The 19,761-nt window shown below is 43.5% G+C and overlaps 1 protein-coding gene across 9 annotated transcripts in view; it reads left to right on the top strand.

Annotated features, from left to right (window-relative positions):
• mia2 (MIA SH3 domain ER export factor 2) overlaps positions 1 to 19,761 on the top strand; it is a 25,374-nt gene extending 5,613 nt beyond the window's left edge. For 6 of the 9 annotated variants that reach the window (XM_023986869.2, XM_023986868.2, XM_023986867.2 and 3 more), the window contains exons 7-28: positions 1,628 to 1,759; positions 1,871 to 1,981; positions 2,144 to 2,215; positions 2,391 to 2,501; positions 2,657 to 2,728; positions 2,863 to 2,967; positions 3,237 to 3,359; positions 4,827 to 4,938; positions 6,256 to 6,302; positions 6,401 to 6,491; positions 7,109 to 7,247; positions 11,865 to 11,966; positions 12,188 to 12,248; positions 12,363 to 12,398; positions 12,478 to 12,545; positions 12,665 to 12,747; positions 15,106 to 15,243; positions 15,925 to 16,053; positions 17,289 to 17,411; positions 17,846 to 17,895; positions 18,059 to 18,233; positions 18,943 to 19,761. In XM_023986869.2, coding sequence (XP_023842637.1) covers positions 1,628 to 1,759; positions 1,871 to 1,981; positions 2,144 to 2,215; positions 2,391 to 2,501; positions 2,657 to 2,728; positions 2,863 to 2,967; positions 3,237 to 3,359; positions 4,827 to 4,938; positions 6,256 to 6,302; positions 6,401 to 6,491; positions 7,109 to 7,247; positions 11,865 to 11,966; positions 12,188 to 12,248; positions 12,363 to 12,398; positions 12,478 to 12,545; positions 12,665 to 12,747; positions 15,106 to 15,243; positions 15,925 to 16,053; positions 17,289 to 17,411; positions 17,846 to 17,895; positions 18,059 to 18,233; positions 18,943 to 19,091 — 2,229 coding nt within the window. In that variant the 3' untranslated portion in view covers positions 19,092 to 19,761. Of the gene's footprint in view, positions 1 to 265; positions 399 to 943; positions 1,140 to 1,627; positions 1,760 to 1,870; positions 1,982 to 2,143; positions 2,216 to 2,390; positions 2,502 to 2,656; positions 2,729 to 2,862; positions 2,968 to 3,236; positions 3,360 to 4,826; positions 4,939 to 6,255; positions 6,303 to 6,400; positions 6,492 to 7,108; positions 7,248 to 11,864; positions 11,967 to 12,187; positions 12,249 to 12,362; positions 12,399 to 12,477; positions 12,546 to 12,664; positions 12,748 to 15,105; positions 15,244 to 15,924; positions 16,054 to 17,288; positions 17,412 to 17,845; positions 17,896 to 18,058; positions 18,234 to 18,942 lie in introns of those variants that run through there. The other 3 variants (XM_023986871.2, XM_023986870.2, XM_023986864.2) reach the window with 3 other exon arrangements.

The following is a 19,761-nucleotide window of genomic DNA, read 5'->3' as shown; positions in this document are numbered from 1 at the left end:
TTGTAATCTATTGAGATTAAATTAGCTAAACAGCCCATACATTTAAAATGATTGGACTGCACTATGGATGCCTCCATCATCCTCAATAGAATGTCATATTTTTCCAAGAGAGGGAACTTCGGTTGTGGCATTGGACTTAGACAAATACATAACAGCACAATACACACATGACAATAATCATTGACTAGATAGCTGAAAAGGCTGGTCCTTTAAAACCTCTGGTATGTGTCTCTGGTATGCAACATGTCATCTGCACTGCCCCTATGAGTCATCCAACACTTTGAGGAGTTGTAGTTGGCTCTGGCTTCGGTGACAAGGCTTTTCCCCGCACTATGGTAGTGCAATAACATGAGGACTTTAAATTGAGAATACAGATGGAGGTTCAGGATGTTGACCAGGTGAGTAAAGGGTAGTGTTTTGGACACTGGGGAAAGCACTGAAAAGCTACATGAAAGGTCAAAACCCAACCAACAACAACAACTGGGCCTACTCTGATAGGGCAAGGCAGTTGACAGCAGAGGGACTTTGGTGACAATCTGTCTCAGCTGGAGAAAAATGTCAATTTTTCCTTGTTTATAGACTATTTGAGAATAGGGATGGAGGTTGACTAATATATGTTGTTTTCACACAATTTGCATGTTTCGTCAGCTTGTGTCACTTTAAATACGCCTCAGTCTGCCAGTGTGGCGTTCTACGATTGGTGACGTTGAGAATATACCAACTCAACGTTAGGCAGGAAGTGGGAGTGTTGTAACAATTACCAATAACTCTTTTGATTGAAAAGTCAGATAACATACATTATTGTGTAGGATTACAATTATATAAATCAATAAATATTCGTTTTAGGAAAAAATAAACGAAAGTGAGTCGTTTAAGTGAATTTAGCGTGCATAAAATAGCAACAACCTCCACCGTACGTTTCAGCGTCATGACGTTACCCGCTACCACTATCAGGTCCAAGTAACAGCTGAGCATTCGTTTTTTCTACGTTAGCTAACATAATCCTGAAAATAATATTTAAATGAAATATTCGACAAATGGAAGATCAAACAAGTGGCGAGACAGTCGCTACTCAAGTGACTGATTTCAAAATGACAGCAAGGACCTATTACACTCTTGCCTTGGAGAAAACGAAAGATGTGAGTCACGTGTCARTCTATCTAACGTTAACTTGGACCCATCGCTGCTAAAAACATCAACTGGTGTTATCACGCAAGCTAGCCAACTACCACATCATTTAATTTGTAGGGCTGTCAGATAAGGCTTATCTAGCCAGTGTCTTGTTGGCTATGAGAGCACTGTTGCCTGGTAAGCTAACGTAAGCTAGCTAACTACTTAGCTAGATAACTAGCTAACGGTTGTAGTTAGTTAGCTATCTATCTAAGTAGCTGGCTAGCTAGTTAGTTTGTTGAGGCTCCTTATAGCATTGACAATCACTTTACTTCTCAGTAACTCACAACAAATGGTCTCTGTGTTTAGAGGAAGTTGAACGTTTGAAGTGTCATGTATCCACAATCCAGGGCCTGAAACAAAATATCTATAGCAGATCTATAATGATTATAAGTCATTAATCTGATCTAATAATACTTTAAAAAAATATATATATATATATTTTATTTCTACCCAGGTCCTGTCATCCCTTCCTGATGACATAAGGCCAGGTCCTGACCTGTATGGACTGCCATGGGAAGCTGTCATCGTCACTGCCTTACTAGGGTTGGGCACTCTCCTATTGTTCAGCTGCAGGTTCTACCAATGTGTAAGTTGTCTGATACTATTATCAGCATGCAAGTATAGGGATGAACAACCACATTCTTTATTTTGATTGGAGAGTGACCAAGCTCACAAAATTGTTCCATTGTTTCCACAGATAAAGAGCAGACTGTATTCAAGCAAAGAGAGGCGGATGGGKCTGAAGGTGGCTGAACTATTAGATGAAAAGTGCAAAGTCCTTGAGACTTTGAGTGAGGTTCAACAAAATGTGAGGCCTATGTCAAATAATCCTGTGTGTGTGTGTGTGTGTCTGACTGACTGGATTTGCAAACTATTCAATGCAATTCCCTTTGAAATTACATGTTTTGTATGGACCTGTGTGTTATGAATGCCTTTGCTACTGTTTATGTTTATTTATGTACCTTTTTAGTATGAAGAACTGGAAACTGCCCTGCGGAATAGTGGCGTTTTGGCTCATGTCGCAGAGAGAGAGAATCTGGAGGTAAGACAGAGATACTACACGGTATGATTGTTCTCAATACTGAAGAGACATTCCCATATATCACAGCTAAATAACACTGCCAAGTGCTAAATAACACTGCCAAGTGGTATAAAAGGACTTGGTGTGTGTGTGTGACTTTCAAGTCCCAGTAAAACTATAATGGTGTCGTCCTCAGGTGATGTCCCAGAGGCTGAAACAGTCAAATACACAGCTTGGAAATGATATAGAAAAGTTAAAGGAGGACCTGAATATCCAAAGAGCGAGGAGGTTGCAGCAGGAGGAGACAGTGAGTTTGACTTTGGACTTTTTTCTCATCACCTTTTCCTGTGTTTTGATGGTTATGCGTTGACATGTTTCAGCTATTTTTTATTATTTTCCATTTTCTTCTTTGCTCTCATTTCAGTTTGTTTTTGAGATGTGATGTTGTGTGCAATTCTTCAGATTGCAGATATGCAGGAAACCTTGAAAACCTTAGAAGAAGAAACCAGAGACCTCAAGTCCCAGACAGAACAGGTAAAGTCTGATGTCCCTATTACAATGTTATATATTATGAACAACATGTTAATTGTAATTCCTTCCCATAATGCATTTTAAATCTGACCCAGTCAGAGCCAGGTTAGATGTAACTTATTCTGTTATCATTTCAGGCACAGACAACCCTGAAAATATTTGACATGAACAGTGAAAGGAATCAGAATAATCTGGAGGCAGCAAAAGAAGAGAAGGTGTTGCTCCAGGAGAAAAATGGCCAGGTATGTAACCTGACATTAAAAATGTAAATTTTCATCTATATCTAGGCATCCTCACTAATCAGAGCCATAGATACAGTATCTATGTGTGTGGCTCTGTCACTAATAGTGGTATACTCCAGTTCCATATCAGCCGRTGTTGCCATTAATGCAAAACAAAGCATTTGAAGTTTATTTTTACACAAAAGAACCTGCATGGGTTGTCCTGAACAGAAAGCAGAAAGAGTCTAATAGTCTGGTGGGGTCCTCACCCTCTCCCCCTCTTCCCACAGCTGGTCCAGGAGGCAGAGGGCTGGGGGGAGCGGATGAGTGAGCTGGAGGAGGAGATGAGGATGTGTGAGAGCTCCTACACTGGAATGCTGCAGGATGCTACCAACAAAGATGAGCGCATCAAGGTTTGCATTCATTACTGCACTGGCAAAAACCACATACAGTAAGATGTCTAAAACAAATATTTGTGTACCTTGCCTTGTACTGGAAAAACCAGTCAACACCCACTAGGAAGATTATTTGGGGTTTCAAATGACCATAAGTTAAACACCCTAAATAGCTCAACCTATTTGAGGCTATGATAATCTTCATAATGGAAATCCTTTATTGCTTGTTATTTAATTATAAATTGTATGTACTGTGTTTTGTTGTGTGAAAAAAAAAAATCGACAACAAAACACAGTACATACAATTTATAATTAAATAACAAGCAATAAAGAATTTCCATTATGAAGATTATCATAGCCTCAAATAGGTTGAGCTATTTAGGATATATGTATGTATGTATGTGTGTGTGTGTGTGCATGCGCAAACGTATGTGGACACCCCTTTTGAATTAGTGGATTTGGCTATTTCAGCAACACCTGTTGCTGACAGATGTATAAAATCGAGCACACCACCATGCAATCTCCATAGACAAACATTGGCAGTAGAATGGCCTTACTGAAGAGCTCAGTGACTTCCAACGTGGCACCGTCATAGGATAGCACCTTTCCAACAAGTCAGTACGTCAAATGTCTGCCCTGCTAGAGCTRCCCCAGTAAGCTCTGTTATTGTGAAGTGGAAACGTCTAGGAGCAACAGTGGCAGGCCACACAAGCTTACAGAATGGGACCACTGAATTACTTAGCGTGTAAATATCGTCTGTCCTCGGTTTCAACACTCACAACCAAGTTCCAAACTGCCTCTGGACTCAACGTCAGCACAATAACTTTTTGTTTCCTTGGCTGAGCAGTCGCACACAAGCCTAAGATCACCATGCGCAATGCCAAGTGTTGGCTGGAGTGGTGTAAAGCTCGCCGCTATTGGACTCTGGAACAGTGGAAACGTGTTTTCTGGAGTGATGAATTACGCTTCACCATCTGGCAATCTGATGTATGAATCTGGGTTTGGGGCTGTTTTTCATGGTTCGGGTTAAGCCCCTTAGTTCCAGTAATGGGAAATCTTAATACTACAGCATACAATGACATTGTAGACAATTCTATGCTTCCATCTTTGTGGCAACAGTTTGGGGAAGGCCCTTTCCTGTCCAGCATAATGCCCCCGTGCACAAAGTGAGGTCCATACAGAAATGGTTTGTCAAGATCGGCTGTGGAAGAACTTTACTGGCCTGTACAGAGCCCTGAGCTCAATCCCATCAAACACATTTTGGATGAATTGGAACAGAAGAGTGGAGGCTGTTAGAGCAGCAAAGGGGGGACCAACTCCATGTTAACGCCCATGATTTTGGAATGAGGTGTTCAACAAGCAGGTGTCAACGTACTTTTGGACATGTAGTGTATGTATGTGTTTTGTTGCATGTATACAACACAAGAAGTTTTCAAGAGTAAAATAAATTTGAGTTTGAATGGTAAAGCATTCTCTCTCCATCAGTCCTTGACAGACTGCCTGTTGAAGATGAAGGACTGGGACTCAGTGCTGGAGGACGGCGCCAACAGAGAGGAGAGGAGTGGGACACAAGGGACAGAGAATGGAGAAGGACAAGGTGAGATTCTCTTGATGTATACAAGGCTGACCCCATTTTTTATTTATTTTTATTTCACCTTTATTTAACCAGGTAGGCCAGTTGAGAACAAGTTCTCATTTACAACTSCAAACCTGGCCAAGATAAAGCAAAGCAGTGCGACATAAACAACACAGAGTTACACATGGAATAAACAAACGTATAGTCAATAACACAATAGAAAAAATCTATGTACAGTGTGTGCAAATGAGGTAAGGCAATAAATAGGCTGTAGTGGCGAAGTAATTACAATTTAGCAATTAAACACTGGAGTGATAGATGTGCAGAAGATGAGTGTGCAAGTAGAGATACTTGGGTGCAAAGGAGAAGAAAAAAAATAACAGTATGGGGATGAGGTAGTTGGATGGGCTATTTACAGATCGGCTATGATCTGTGAGCTGCTCTGACAGATGATGCTTAAAGTTAGTGAGGGAGATATGAGTCTCCAGCTTCAGTGATTTTTGTAATTTGTTCAAATCATTGGCAGCAGAGAACTGGAAGGAAAGGCGGCCAAATTAGGAATTTGCTTTGGGGGTGACCAGTGAAATAAACCTGCCGGAGCGCATGCTACGGGTGGGTGCTGCTATGGTGACCAGTGAGCTGAGATAAGGCGGGGCTTTACCTAGCAAAGACCTTATAGATGACCTGGAGCCAGTGTGTTTGGTGACGAGTATGAAGCGAGGGCCAGCCAACGAGAGCATACAGATCGCAGTGGTGGGTAGAATATGGGGCTTTGGTGACAACGGATGTCACTGTGTTAGACTGCATCCAATTTGCTGAGTAGAGTGTTGYAGGCTATTTTGTAAATGACATGGCCGAAGTCAAGGATCGGTAGGATAGTCAGTTTTACGAGGGTATGTTTGGCAGCATGAGTGAAGGATGCTTTGTTGCGAAATAGGAAGCTGATTCTAGATTTAATTTTGGATTGGAGATGCTTAATGTGAGTCTGGAAGGAGAGTTTACAGTCTAACCAGACACCTAGGTAGWTGTCCACATATTCTAAGTCAGAACCGTCCAGAGTAGTGATGCTGGACGAGCGGGCAGGTGCGGGCAGCGATCAGCTGAAGAGCATGCATTTAGGTTTACTTGCATTTAAGAGCAGTTGGAGGCCACGAAAGGAGAGTAAGGCATGGTCAGCAGGCTTTTGCTCACCATCTCTTTGGATCGTTATGCACAGCCATCATTGGATTTATTTTTTTATTTTTTTAAGGAGTCAAGATATTGACTGAGGGATGTGTCTACATATGTGTATGTGTCTTCCCAGATTTAACTTATTTGTTTGTATTTTTTGGTTCACAGATAACCATCAACGACAAAGAATACAGAAACTCATTCATGCAGCTAAGGTATGTCTTCTCTTCAACAACTGAAATTATGGCTTAAAAACAAAACTCTTATCAGCGATAAATGGAAGATATGAGGCTTTTTAAATGTTTTTATTCAGATGAATGCAGACTTGAAGTCGGTGGATGAAGACAAGGACAGGGTGTTTGCTAAGCTAGCAGATGAAGTCAAGGCCAAGGAGGATCTCCAAGGTAAGCAGAGTAGTCAGCTGTTCAATAGTAATTCCTCTGATCACGGTGGGTAACAAAACAACATTTGTTTTATAATGTACATAAAATGTAGGTCTATTGAAAGACACTTCAATAGCTGTTTTCATGATAACAGACCATTTTTAKATTTMTSWRWTWMKYSAMYRMCTRWTKRKSAGKGKSWRWMWMWMWGRYRWWWWATWWWAAWATWTWMYMGWGAYKKKCARKMCAGTCATAGTAAGTACACGTTTTCCCCAATGAAGTAGCTATTAGCAAAGTCAGTGCAAGTAAGAAAAGCCAAATACTAGGGTTAGTTCAAGAAAAGCGAGGGTGTTTTGGGAATAATCAAGATGCAAAGACAAATGGTCGGTTTCCCAGACACAGATTAAAGGGATACTTAGCATTACGAYTAGATACCCATAGACTTCCAATTATTGTACTGAAGCTAGTTAGCATTGGTTTGTGAAACTACCTCTAACTTCCTTCATACTGGACAGAGATACATAAAACTGGTATCCACAAGTTCATCTGACTTTGGGGAAGTTGATTAAAGGGCCTCATTACCAAAGTATCCCTTTGAGCCTAGACCTGGACTAAACAGCTTTACTGTTGTGTTGTAGAGGGGATTAAGAACCTGGAGAATGAGAAGGCCTCTCTGCAGACAGACAGTGAGAAGTACACGAGCCAGGTGCAGAAACTCCAGCAGAAACTGCAGATCATGACAGAGATGTACCAGGAGAATGAGCTCAAACTACACAGGTACTGTACAGGAGCCACACCAACGCTGACCCAAATGCACAGCTTCATCTATAAACATTCAAATCAAATAACATTTTATTGGTCACATACATGTGATTGTCAGATGTTATTGCGGGTGTAGTGAAATTCTTGTGCTTCTAGCGCTGACAGTGCAGTAATATGTAACAAGAAATATCTAACAAATAATATCTAATAAATTACACAAATCTAAGTAGGACTGAATTAAGACTATATACATATGGACGAGCGATGTCAGAGCGGAACGGACTAAGATACAGTAGAATAGTATAGAAAAACAGTATATACAGATGAGTAATACAAGATATGTAAGAATTAAGTGACTAAGATACCGTAGAACAGTATAGTATATACATATGAGATGTGTAATGCCAGGTATGTAAACATTATTCAAGTGACTCGTGTTCCATTCCTTAAAGTGGCCAGTGATTCCTAGTCTATGCCTATAGGCAGCAGTCTCTAATGTGCTAGTTATGGCTGTTTAACAGTTTGATGGCCTTGAGATAGAAGCTGTTTTTCAGTCTCTCGGCCCCAGTTTTGATGCACCTGTACTGACCTCGCCTTCTGGATGATAGCGGGGTGAACAGGCAGTGGCTCAGGTGGTTGATGTCCTTGATGATCCTTTTGGCCTTCCTTACTCCCCGTTCAAAAAATTTAGAACCAAGAAACAGATATAGCCCTTGGTTCACTCCAGACCTGACTGCCCTTGACCAGCACAAAAACATCCTGTGGCGTACTGCATTAGCATCGAATAGCCTCCGCGATATGCAACTTTTCAGGGAAGTTAGGAACCAATATACTCAGTCAGTTAGGAAAGCTAAAGCTAGCTTTTTCAAACAGAAATTTGCATCCTGTAGCACAAACGCCAAAAATTTCTGGGACACTAAAGTCCATGGAGAATAAGACCCCCTCCTCCCAGCTGCCCACTGCACTGAGGCTAGGAAACACTGTCACCACCAATAAATCCACTGTAATTGAGAATTTCAATAAGCATTTTTCTACGGCTGGCCATGCTTTCCACCTGGCTACCCCTACCCCGGTCAACAGCCCTGCACCCCCCACAGCAACTTGCCCAAGCCTCCCCCATTTCTCCTTCACCCAAATCCAGATAGCTGATGTTCTGAAAGAGCTGCAAAATCTGGACCCCTACAAATCAGCRGGGCTAGACAATCTGGACCCTCTCTTTCTAAAATTATCCGCKGAAATGGTTGCAACCCCTATTACTAGCCTGTTCATCCTCTTTCGTATCCTCTGAGATCCCCAAAGAGTGGAAAGCTGCTGCGGTCATCCCCCTCTTCAAAGGGGGGGACACTCTAGACCCAAACTGCTATAGACCTATATCTATCCTACCCTGCCTTTCTAAGGTCTTCGAAAGCCAAGTTAACAGATCACCGACCATTTCAAATCCCACCGTACCTTCTCCGCTATGCAATCTGGTTTCCGAACTGGTCATGGGTGCACCTCAGCCACGCTCAAGGTATTCTTCGACCTGGCCAAGGCTTTCGACTCTGTCAATCACCACATTCTTATCGGCAGACTCAACAGCCTTGGTTTCTCAAATGACTGCCTCGCCTGTTTCACCAACTACTTCTCAGATAATTTCAGTGTCAAATCGGAGGGCCTGTTGTCCGGACCTCTGGCAGTCTCTATGGGGGTGCCACAGAGTTAAATTCTCGGGCTGACTCTTTTTCTCTGTATACATCAATGATGTCGCTCTTGCTGCTGGTGATTCTCTGATCCACCTCTACGCAGATGACACCATTCTGTATACTTCTGGCCCTTCTTTGGACACTGTGTTAACTAACCTCCAGACGAGCTTCAATGCCATACAACTCTCCTTCCGTGGCCTCCAACTGCTCTTAAATGCAAGTAAACCTAAATGCATGCTCTTCAACCGATCGCTGCCCGCCCGTCCAGCATCACTACTCTGGATGGTTCTGACTTAGAATATGTGGACAARTACAAATACCTAGGTGTCTGGTTAGACTGTAAACTCTCCTTCCAGACTCACATTAAGCATCTCCAATCCAAAATTAAATCTAGAATCTGCTTCCTATTTCGCAACAAAGCATCCTTCACTCATGCTGCCAAAACATACCCTTGTAAAACTGACTATCCTACCGATCCTTGACTTCGGCCATGTCATTTACAAAATAGCCTTCAACACTCTACTCAGCAAATCAGATGCAGTCTAACACAGTGCCATCCGTTTTGTCATCAAAGCCTCATATACTACCCACCACTGCAACCTGTATGCTCTCGTTGGCTGGCCCTCGCTTCATATTCGTCACCAAACCCACTGGCTCCAGGTCATCTATAATGTCTTTGCTAGGTAAAGCCCCACCTTATCTCAGCTCACTGGTCACCATAGCAGCACCCACCAGTAGCACGCGCTCCAGCAGGTATATTTCACTGGTCACCTCCAAAGCKAATTCCTCCTTTGGCCGCCTTTCCTTCCAGTTCTCTGCTGCCAATGACTCGAACTAACTGCAAAAATCYCTGAAGCTGGAGACTCATATCTCCCTCACTAACTTTAAGCACCAGCTGTCAGAGCAGATCACTGCACCTGTACACAGCCCATCTGTAAATAGCCCATCCAACTACCTCATCTCCATACTGTTATTTATTTTATTTATTTTGCACCCCAGTATCTCTACTTGCACACTCATCTTCTGCACATCTATCACTCCAGTGTTTAATTGCTCTAATGTAATTATTTTGCCACTACGGCCTATTTATTGACTTACCTCTCTTATCCTACCTCATTTGCACACACTGCATATAGACTTTTTCTATTGTATTACTGACTGTATGTTTGTTTATTCCATGTGTAACTCTGTGTTTGTTTTGTGTCGCACTGCTCTGCTTTATTTTGGCCAGGTCGCAGTTGTAAATGAACTTGTTCTCAACTAGCCTACCTGGTTAAATAAAGGTTAAATAAAAAAAATATGACATCGGGTGCTGTAGGTGTCATGGAGGTTGGGTAGTTTGCCCCTGGTAATGCGTTGGGCAGACCCCACCACCCTCTGGAGAGCCTTGCTGTTGCGGGCGGTGCAGTTGCCATACCAGGTGGTGATACAGCCCGACAGAATGCTCTCAATTGTGCATCTGTTAAAGTTTGTGGGTTTTAGGTGACAAGCCAAATTTCCTTAGCCTCCTCTTCAACAGAAGAGGCTCTGTTGCGCCTTCTTCACCACGCTGTCTGTGTGGGTGGACCATTTCAGTTTGTCTGTGGTGTGTACGCCAAGGAACTTGAAGCTTTCCACCTTCTCCACTACAGTCCCGTCGATGTAGATAGGGGGGTGCACCCTCTGCTGTTTCCTGAAGTCCACYATCATCTCCTTTTTGTTTTGTTGCCATTGAGTGAGAGGTTGTTTTTCTGGCACCACACTCCCAGAGCCCTCACCTCCTCCCTGAAGGCTGTCTCATCATCGTTGGTAATCAAGCCTACTACTGTTGTGTCATCTGCAAACTTGATGATTGAGTTGGAGGCATGCTTGGTCACGCGGTCATGGGTGAACACTTGGGGGCGGCCCATCAGGAAGTCCAGGACCCAGTTGCACAGGGCGGGGTTCAGACCCAGGGCCTCGAGCTTAATGATGAGCTTGGAGGGTACTATGGTGTTGAATGCTGAACTATAGTCAATAAACAGCATTCTTACATAGGTATTCGTCTTGTCCAGATGGGATAAGGCAGAGTGATGGAGACTGCATCCTCTGTGTATCTATTAGAATGGTAAGCAAACTGAAGTGGGTCTAGGGTGGCAGGTAAGGTAGAGATGATATGATCCTTGACTAGTCTCTCAAAGCACTTCATGATGACAGAAGTGCTACGGGGCAATAGTCATTAAGTTGTTACCTTTTGCCTTCTTGGGTACAGGAACAATGGTGGCCATCTTTAAGCATGTGGGGACAGAAGACTGGGATAGGAAGAGAGTGAATATATCCGTAAACACACCAGCCAGCTGGTCTGCGCATGCTCTGAGGACGCGGCTAGGGATGCCGTCTGGCCAGGCAGCCTTGCGAGGGTTTTACTCACATCGGCCACGGAGAAGGAAAGCTCACATTCCTTGGTAGCGGACCGCGTCGGTGGCACTGTTATCCTCAAAGCGTGCATAGAATGTGTTTAGCCTGTCCGAAGCAAGACGTCGGTCTCGGCAACGTGGCTGGTTTTCCTTTTGTAGTCCCTGCCACATACGTCTCATATCTGAGCCGTTGAATTGCGACTCCGCTTTATTTCTATACTGACGTTTAGCTTGTTTGATTGCCTTGCGGAGTGAATAACTACACTGTTATTAATATTGCCATATTACCAGTCGCCTTGTTAAATGTGGTGGTTCGCGGTTTCAGTTTTGCGCGAATGCTACAATCTATCCACGGTTTCTGGTTAGGGTAGGTTTTAAGTCACAAAGCATTCTATACAGGCTAATCATAAATAGATACGTACGCTAATATAGGATTTATAACCAAATTTATAATGGCTTATGTATGAAAGTTATAATGAAGTGTAACCAAGGTTTCACTAATTGGAGTGGGGCTATTGAACTGTACTATGCCTGATAATGTCTGTCTGATACTGGGTGTTCTCCCCTGGTGCCAGGATGTTGACTGTGGAGGAGAGGGAGCGTCTGCAGAAGGACGAGAAGCTGACCAAGGCTGACAAGAGCATCACCCTGGCCGTGGAGGAGCTCAACAGCTACAGGTCAGTTTCTGCATGGTTTTTGCCTAAGCACTAGACCGCTGATTCCAGTAACTCATCAAACTTTGATTATTTGAATCAGCTGTGAAGTGCTAGGGCAAGAAACCAAAGCGTGCACCCCAGAGGGATAGATCAAATAGATCCAATGTATTCTATGAGACTCCACTTTGCGGGGTGTTTTTGTTGTGAGTGCTTGTCTCAGGGTGCAGTTTTCACACATACAGGCAAAGGGCACAAGAKCTGGAGGATGAGCTGGAGAAGACTAACCAGGCCTACAAAACCCAGGTGGGAGATCTGACACTGTTGTATCATAAGAGACTGGGAGAGGGCAGAAACATTCACCACGTGCAATGATGATGTATGGCCAATAACGCATTTAATTCTCTTTCCATCTTTCAGATAACTTCTCAGGAAAAGAAGGCACACAATAACTGGGTAAGTACATAGTTGCATCATACATACAATATGGAGCACACCTCAGGCAACTCGTCTGTAATCTCTGTCTGCATTGTAGCTAGCAGCACGAGGTGCTGACCGTGACCTGGCTGAAGTTAAAAGAGAGAATGCACACCTCAGGCAGAAGTAAGTACTAAAGAATAKTTTTCTATTGAAGTCAGTTTCTACTGACATAGCAGTTGTCACTACAAAATAGTATTTCCCTGTAGTGAAGTATTCTCCAGCTGTGGTATGTCTCCATGCAGATTGACTGATACTCAGTTCAAGCTGGAGGTTGTGGAGAAAGACCCCTATACTCTGGACAACATGGACAGACCTCTGTTCAGAGGTMAGTCTCTAATAAACCTCCCTAACTGGAAAAATATCTTCTGCTAAATSTCAGCTCGCCCGGTAACCCCTACTCCATACATTGAGAGGGTTGGATAGGGGSAAGCAATATGGCGGCAATCCAAATGCAAGATGAAGTTAACAACTGCTTATAGCATAAAACTGGTTATGGGCGACAGGTATCCTAGCGGTTAGGACAGTTGGACCAGTAATTGAAAGGTCGCTGGTCTAAATCCCCGAGCTGACTAGGTGAAACATCTGTCAATGTGCCRTTGAGCAAGGCACTTAACCCTAATTGCTCCAGCGTCACCGTCAATAATGGCTGATCCTTGGCTCTGACCCCACTCTCCGAGGGGTGTGTCAGGGGGAGTGTAATATGCAACAACAGAAAAACTTTTCCAATTCACACATGCACTTGTACATGTGTGAAATAGTTCAGATGTAAGCACCCACCTAATTATTATTTGTATAATATCCATCCTCTCAGATCTACAGGAGTGCGTCAAATCAAATATTATTTGTCACATGCTTCATAAACAACAGGTGTAGACTAAAAGTGAAATTCTTACTTACAGGCCCTTCCCAACAATGCAGAGAGAAAAATAATAACAAATACACAATGAGTAATGATAACTTGGCTATAATTTAAAATCTATATACACTGGGTACCAGTACTGTGTTGATGTGCAGGGGTACGAGGTAATTGAGGTAGATGTGTATCTGSAAACTATTCAGACCCCTTAACTTTTTCCGCATCTTGTTACGTTACAGCCTTATTCTGAAATTGATTGTTGAGGGGGAAAAACCTATTCAATCTACACACAATACTACATAATGAGAAAGCACTTTTTTTCTTTTGCAAATTCATGAATTTAAAACGGAAATATCAAATTTTATATAAGTATTTAGAGTCTATACTCAGTACTTTGTTGAAGCACCTTTGGCAGCGATTACAGCCTTGAGTCTTTTTGGGTATGAAGCTACAAGCTTGGCACACCTGTATTTGGGGGGTTTCTCCCATTCTTCTCTGCAGATCATATCAAGCTCTGTCAGGTTGGATGGGGAGCATCGCTGCAGAGCTATTTTCAGGTCTCTCCAGAGATGTTCGATCGGGTTCAAGTCCAGACTCTGGCTGGGTCACTCAAAGACATTCAGAGACTTGTCCCGAAGCCACTCGTGCATTGTCTTGGCTGTGTGCTTAGGGTCTTTGTACTGTTGGAAGGTGAACCTTTGCCCCAGTCTGAGGTCCTGAGCGCTCTGGAGCAGGTTTTCATCAAGCATCTCTCTGTACTTTGCTCCATTCATCTTTCCCTCCATCCTGACTACTCTCCCAGTCCCTGCCGCTYAAAAACATCCCCACAGCATGATACTGCCACCACAATGCTTCACCGTAGGGATGGTGCCAGGTTTCCTCGAGGCTTGYCATTCAGGCCAAAAATGTAAATCTTGGTTTCATCAGACCAAAGAATCTTGTTTCTCATGGTCTTGAGTCCTTTAGATGCCTTTTGGCAAACACCAAGCGGGCTGTCATGTGTCTTTTACTGAGGATTGGCTTCCGTCTGGCCACTCTACCATAAAGACCTGATTGGTGGAGTGCTGCAGAGAGGGTTGTCATTCTGGAAGTTTCTCTCATCTCCACAGAGGAACTCTGGAGCTCTGTCAGAGTGACCATCGGGTTCTTGGTCTCCTCCCTGACCAAGGCCATTCTCCCCCGATTGCCCGGCCAAACTTCTTCCATTTAAAGAATGATGGAGGCCACTGTGTCAATGGTGACCTTCACTGCTGCAGAAATGTTTTGGTGCCRCGACACAATCCTGTCTCAGAGCTCTACTGACAATTCCTTCGACCTCATGGCTTGGTTTTTGCTCTGACGCGCACTGTCAACTGTGGGAGCTTATAGACGGGTGTGTATCTTTCCAAATCATGTCCAATCAATTGAATTTACCACAGGTGGACTCAAATCAAGTTGTAGAAACATCCCAAGGATGATCAATGGAAACAGAAGGCACCTGAGCTCGATTTCGAGGCTCATAGCAAAGGGTCTGAATACTTATGTAAATTAGGTATTTCTGTTTATACATTTAAAAAAATTCTAGACCTGTTTTCGCTTTGTCATAATGGGGTATTGTGTGTAGATGAGAAATTGTAATGTAATCCATTTTAGAAAAAGGCTTTAATGTAACAAAATGTGGAAAAGATCAAGAGGTCTGAGTACTTTCCCAATGCACTGTACATGTAGGTAGGGGTAAAGTGACTAGGCAACAGGATAGATGGACAGTAGCAGTTAAGAGTTAGTGCAAAAAGGTTCAATGCAGATAGTTAGTCCTTGTAGCTACATCTGTCCCTCCCTGTCCTGCAGGTGAAAGGTCACCGTATGGCCCCTCCCCCRTACATCGCCCAGCCTCTGAGAACAGAGCCTTCCTGTCTCCGCCTACCCTGATGGATGGCCCGCCCCGCCTCTCTCCAAACTTCCCCCCCATGGGACCAGGAGGCAGAGGTGACCTCTCCAGTCCACGCCAATGCACTGCAGGCCTGGGTCATTCCGGTCATACAATAACACCACAGCTGAATTTACATGTCTTGTAACATGTGTGCCCTTTTACCATCAGTGCCATGTTATACTCTTTGAAATGGCGTGTTATGAGTTTATATGTAGCATAAATATTTTTGCGTTTGTATTTAGTACCAATTTCCTATGTGCCATGACCTTGTAAAAATGACATTAAGAAAAATTATCTGCAGGATAAATTGATTATTTAATTCAATGAAATTAGAGTTTGGATTTTATAGTCTTTTTATTGACTAAAACAACGCTGAAAACCTGTTCTTAAGCACATAATACAAARGTGTACTAAGTCTTGATTGGCTGGAAGGTTGGCATAACATCTGTTAGAGATGCTTATCTTTATAGTCTAAATTGCCTTGGCAGTGAGCATGCACCAGCAAAATAGGAAATGCTATGCTGCTGCAGTATATCTATCACCTACAGTGAGAGGAGTGTTGTCTTTGCACATGTTTTGGTTTTGTCATCCATGCTTCATGAACTCATTGACATTATGCTGGCTCTCTCTTTCTCACTCACCAACCACTCCCACATATCTCGCCTCTCTTTCTCATATGCTCTTTGTCATGCTCTCTCTTTCTGCCCTCCCTCTTTCTCTCTCTCCCCCATAACCAGTATCCCGAGGCCTGTTAGATCCCCCTGGTGGGGTGGACTCTGATCGTAGTGGTGGTCCTCTCTCTGACAGCGGCTCGATATCTCCCACCTGGGAGAGGGATCGCAGGGGCCCACCTATACACCCTCCAGGTACAGTGATGACCACCCGCTATTGCCCCCCCTATGATCTCAGGCAGCAGRCGCTCCAATCACAATAGACAGAAGTTATTCTATCCTTCTGATATTCTAATCTTCTAGTCTACTCTTTGACACATTCATTRGTTTTTTTAGTATCAGCCCTAAAGGGTATGTGTTCTTTATTTATTTATTTCAGTATGTTTTACCATCTTTATACGTAAAGAGGCCCTGACTTTCTTTTGGGTTTTAGATAATTAGTAATCAGGTTAGAGTGAGTTATGTTTGTTAACCAACTGTCAGATTTGTTCACAGCAAAATATTTCCCCTCAGTTGGGTTACTATTTAAATTTCACGGTGAAGTCTACATCTGTTGTATTTGACACGTGACAAATACATTTTTATTTGATTGTGGTGCTGTAGTGTGGTCAGCCGGCCCTGTGAAAGGTTTGAGATTCTCTCTTTTGGTTGTCAGTCTGTGAGGCAAAGGTCAGTGAGTGTATGACTACTATTTGTCCAGTACTGATGTGGTCGGTTGTCGTAGTTCCAGCCTCACCTCAGTCACGTGACAGGACCACAGAGATGGGCAGAGTCAGCAGGTTGGGCACACTGACTGCAGACTACTGCATTGAGGAGCCTGAGCCTCCACTGGTTTGTTCCAGAGTTTTCCCGCACCAACACTTTGGCCTTTGTCACCTGGGCCCCTACGCTACTCTAACCAAATTCTGGCCTCAGCCTGGTTTGAGATGTCTAATATTCACTGGAGTTAGGAACTATTATTTATTTAGTTGAGTTATCATGGGGGAGCAATTGGCATGTGGCATCACTGTATTTTGATTATACATTGACAATTCCATCATGCCCACCCTGCCTACTACTGTCACTGTTTTGATGTGTACTAACTCAATGCATCATGATTTAAATGTGTGCTTGTTTTTTGTTTCTGATATGATAGAGAGGTGTTTGCTTTTCGCTCCAATCCCCTTTGGACCAGTGGAGGCTGCTGAAGGGTGGATGGCTCATAATAATGGCTAGAATGGAGCGAATGGAATGGCATTAAACACATAGAAACCATGTGTTTGATATTATTCCGCTCCAGCCATTACCATGAGCCTTTCCAATTAAGGTGCCACCAACCTCCTGTGCTTTGTACACTTCTGACTGTGTGATCCCCTCCTTCAGCTCAGCTGGTCTAAATAAATCTGACGAAACAGTGCTTTCTCTCTCCTCTTTTTTTTCTTCTCATAAAGGGTATATGTATCTAGACCCAGGCCTTCCCTACAGGAGACCTCTGCCCGGAGCCCTTCCTATGGGCCCCCTACCACCCAGGGGCCCCGGTCCTGCTGAGTCCCACAGCTTTGGCCACCAACCTGGTGAGAACCTTCCTTTCTAACATCTATTACAGCACCATAGATTTAGTTTTTAAAATGTCTGAGATGATTTCTATGTCTGCACTATAGCCACTCTGTCAAATTAACTTCAAAAGGGTGTTTAGTGCTTGGAGTATGTAACTAAAGTGATTAAATACATTTCAAAGACAMGATCTTTAATGCTGACGTGATTCAGACTGATCTCCGTCAGCAGTGAATAGTAGGAGTTTAGATGATTAGTATACCTCTGAAGAACAATCCAATGTTAGAGAATGGGCAGGATATTGTGCCTAATCTGGAAACTCCCTTGGTTTAATAGAGTTAAGCTAATAGCATTATCGAGGCATGAATGAGCCCTCTTCATCAAATAAACCCACCAAAGACGGAAGTGGATCTAGCTAGGTTATTACTGTGTTTTTCCTCTTGTGTTCTTGCAGACTCATCATTTATGGGAAACAGTATGGGTCCTGGTGAAAATGAAAGAGACGTAAGTTTTCTCACCCTTCTACTAACAATAGGGGTCCATTCATGCACTGTCTCTCTCTCTCTCATATTTATATATATACAACTAATTTCCCCATGGGGATAATAGTGTTGTACTACTACAGTGCCCTCCATCGTTATTGGGTATTTGAAATGTGTTCCCTCAGTCCCATCTGTCAGCACCTGGAGATCTGAGAGACATGAGGATGGGACCTCCTCTCTTAGTACCCCCTGGTATGGGTCCTCTCCCACCCATGGAGCACAGGGACCCTTACTTTGCACGCAAAGGCCCTTACGGACCTCCAGACTTTTTCTCCCCACGAGGTCCAGCCCCCATGGGCAGTAAGTATGCTGTTTTCCCTATATAATAAAGGCTCATATGTGCTTTTAAGTTATAATGCATTATGGGCCTTCCGTGTGGCGCAGTGATCTAAGGCACTGCATCACAGTGCTAGCTTTGCCACTAGAGATTCTGGGTTCGAGTCCAGGCTCTGTCGCTGCCGGCCGCGACCGGGAGACCCATCGGGCGGCGCACAATTGGCCCAGCGTCGTCCGGGTTAGGGGAGGGTTTGGCCTTGTCCCATCGCGCACTAGTGACTCCTGTGGCGGGCTGGGCGCAGAGCACACTGACACGGTCGCCAGGTGTACGGTGTTTCCTCCGACACATTGGTGTAGCTGGCTTCCGGGTTAAGTGGACATTGTGTCAAGAAGCAGTGCGGTTGGGTTGTGTTTCGGAGGATTCACGGCTCTCGACCTTCGTCTCACTCGAGTCCGTACAGGAGTTGCAGCTACGAGACAAGACTAACTACCAATTAGGGAGAGAAAGGGGTATTAAAAAAAAACATTGTTATAACGCATTAAAACMGCAGGTTTTAAGTAGTATTACATAATGTTTTTATGTAATAATTTGTTTCTATTAAACTAAGTTTTGGGTGGGAGATGYAGATTGTCATTCCATACATCATTTGCTACATCTTGCAGGTTAAATGTCTCTGCCTTCATACTGTTAGACTGACTAAATGTAATCCTTTCCCCCTTATTTCCCCTGTAGTGCGAGGACCACCTCCCCCGGGAATGTTTGGGCGAGTCCCCCCTCCACCGCCGCAGCACAGTTTTCTCCCTGGACCCCCTCCAAGGCCCTCCCCACCTGGCAGCGAAGTGTCTTCTGACCAGTCCCCCTCTCCACATGATGTTATCTGAGCCAGCTCTCTGTGTGGGAGAAACTCTCTCTCGGCCCGCTTCCTGTGTGAAACTTCACTTCCTGTTGTTGTGATAGTAGTGAGCGACTGAGCGTGTGTTCAGGGACTGTTTCCTGAAGTGTAACTTCAACATTCATGTGACTCTTTAAAAAAGGGAGAGAGTCTGGGAGTGGAATTGTTTCCCCCGCAGTCTGTTGCACACACAAACATAGATCACTGTGTCTTAGGACTTAATGAGAGAACAATACAGTACCACTAGGAGTTTTACACAACTGGAAGTACTGAGTGAACATTTATGTAACAGTTTTTTTGTAGATTCACATAGCTGTATGAGTCATAATACCCATAAAACCTAGCAGTCAAACAGGGAATTGTTTCCAATTGTTTTTCCAACCATTTTCCCATAGGGGATTTTAGAAACACTTAAAATGGATGAATTGAGGCAAAGGTAAGAATCTCTGTATTACGATCTAATTTTCGCTAAATGTATCCTGAACAAAAATATAAACGCAACATGCAAGAATTTTTAGGATTTTACTGACAGTTCATATGAGGAAATCAGTCAATTGAAATTAATTAGATAATCTATGGATTTCACATGACTTGGAATACAGATATGCATCTGTTGGTCATAGATACCTTAAGAAAAGCGCTTCCCGATCATGTCACGG

Source organism: Salvelinus sp. IW2-2015, linkage group LG4q.2 (genome assembly GCF_002910315.2).
Source record: "Salvelinus sp. IW2-2015 linkage group LG4q.2, ASM291031v2, whole genome shotgun sequence".
Taxonomy (NCBI): Eukaryota; Metazoa; Chordata; class Actinopteri; order Salmoniformes; family Salmonidae; genus Salvelinus; species Salvelinus sp. IW2-2015.
The sequence above is the reverse complement of the archived record's forward strand: the minus strand, read 5'-3'. Positions and strand labels throughout refer to the sequence as shown.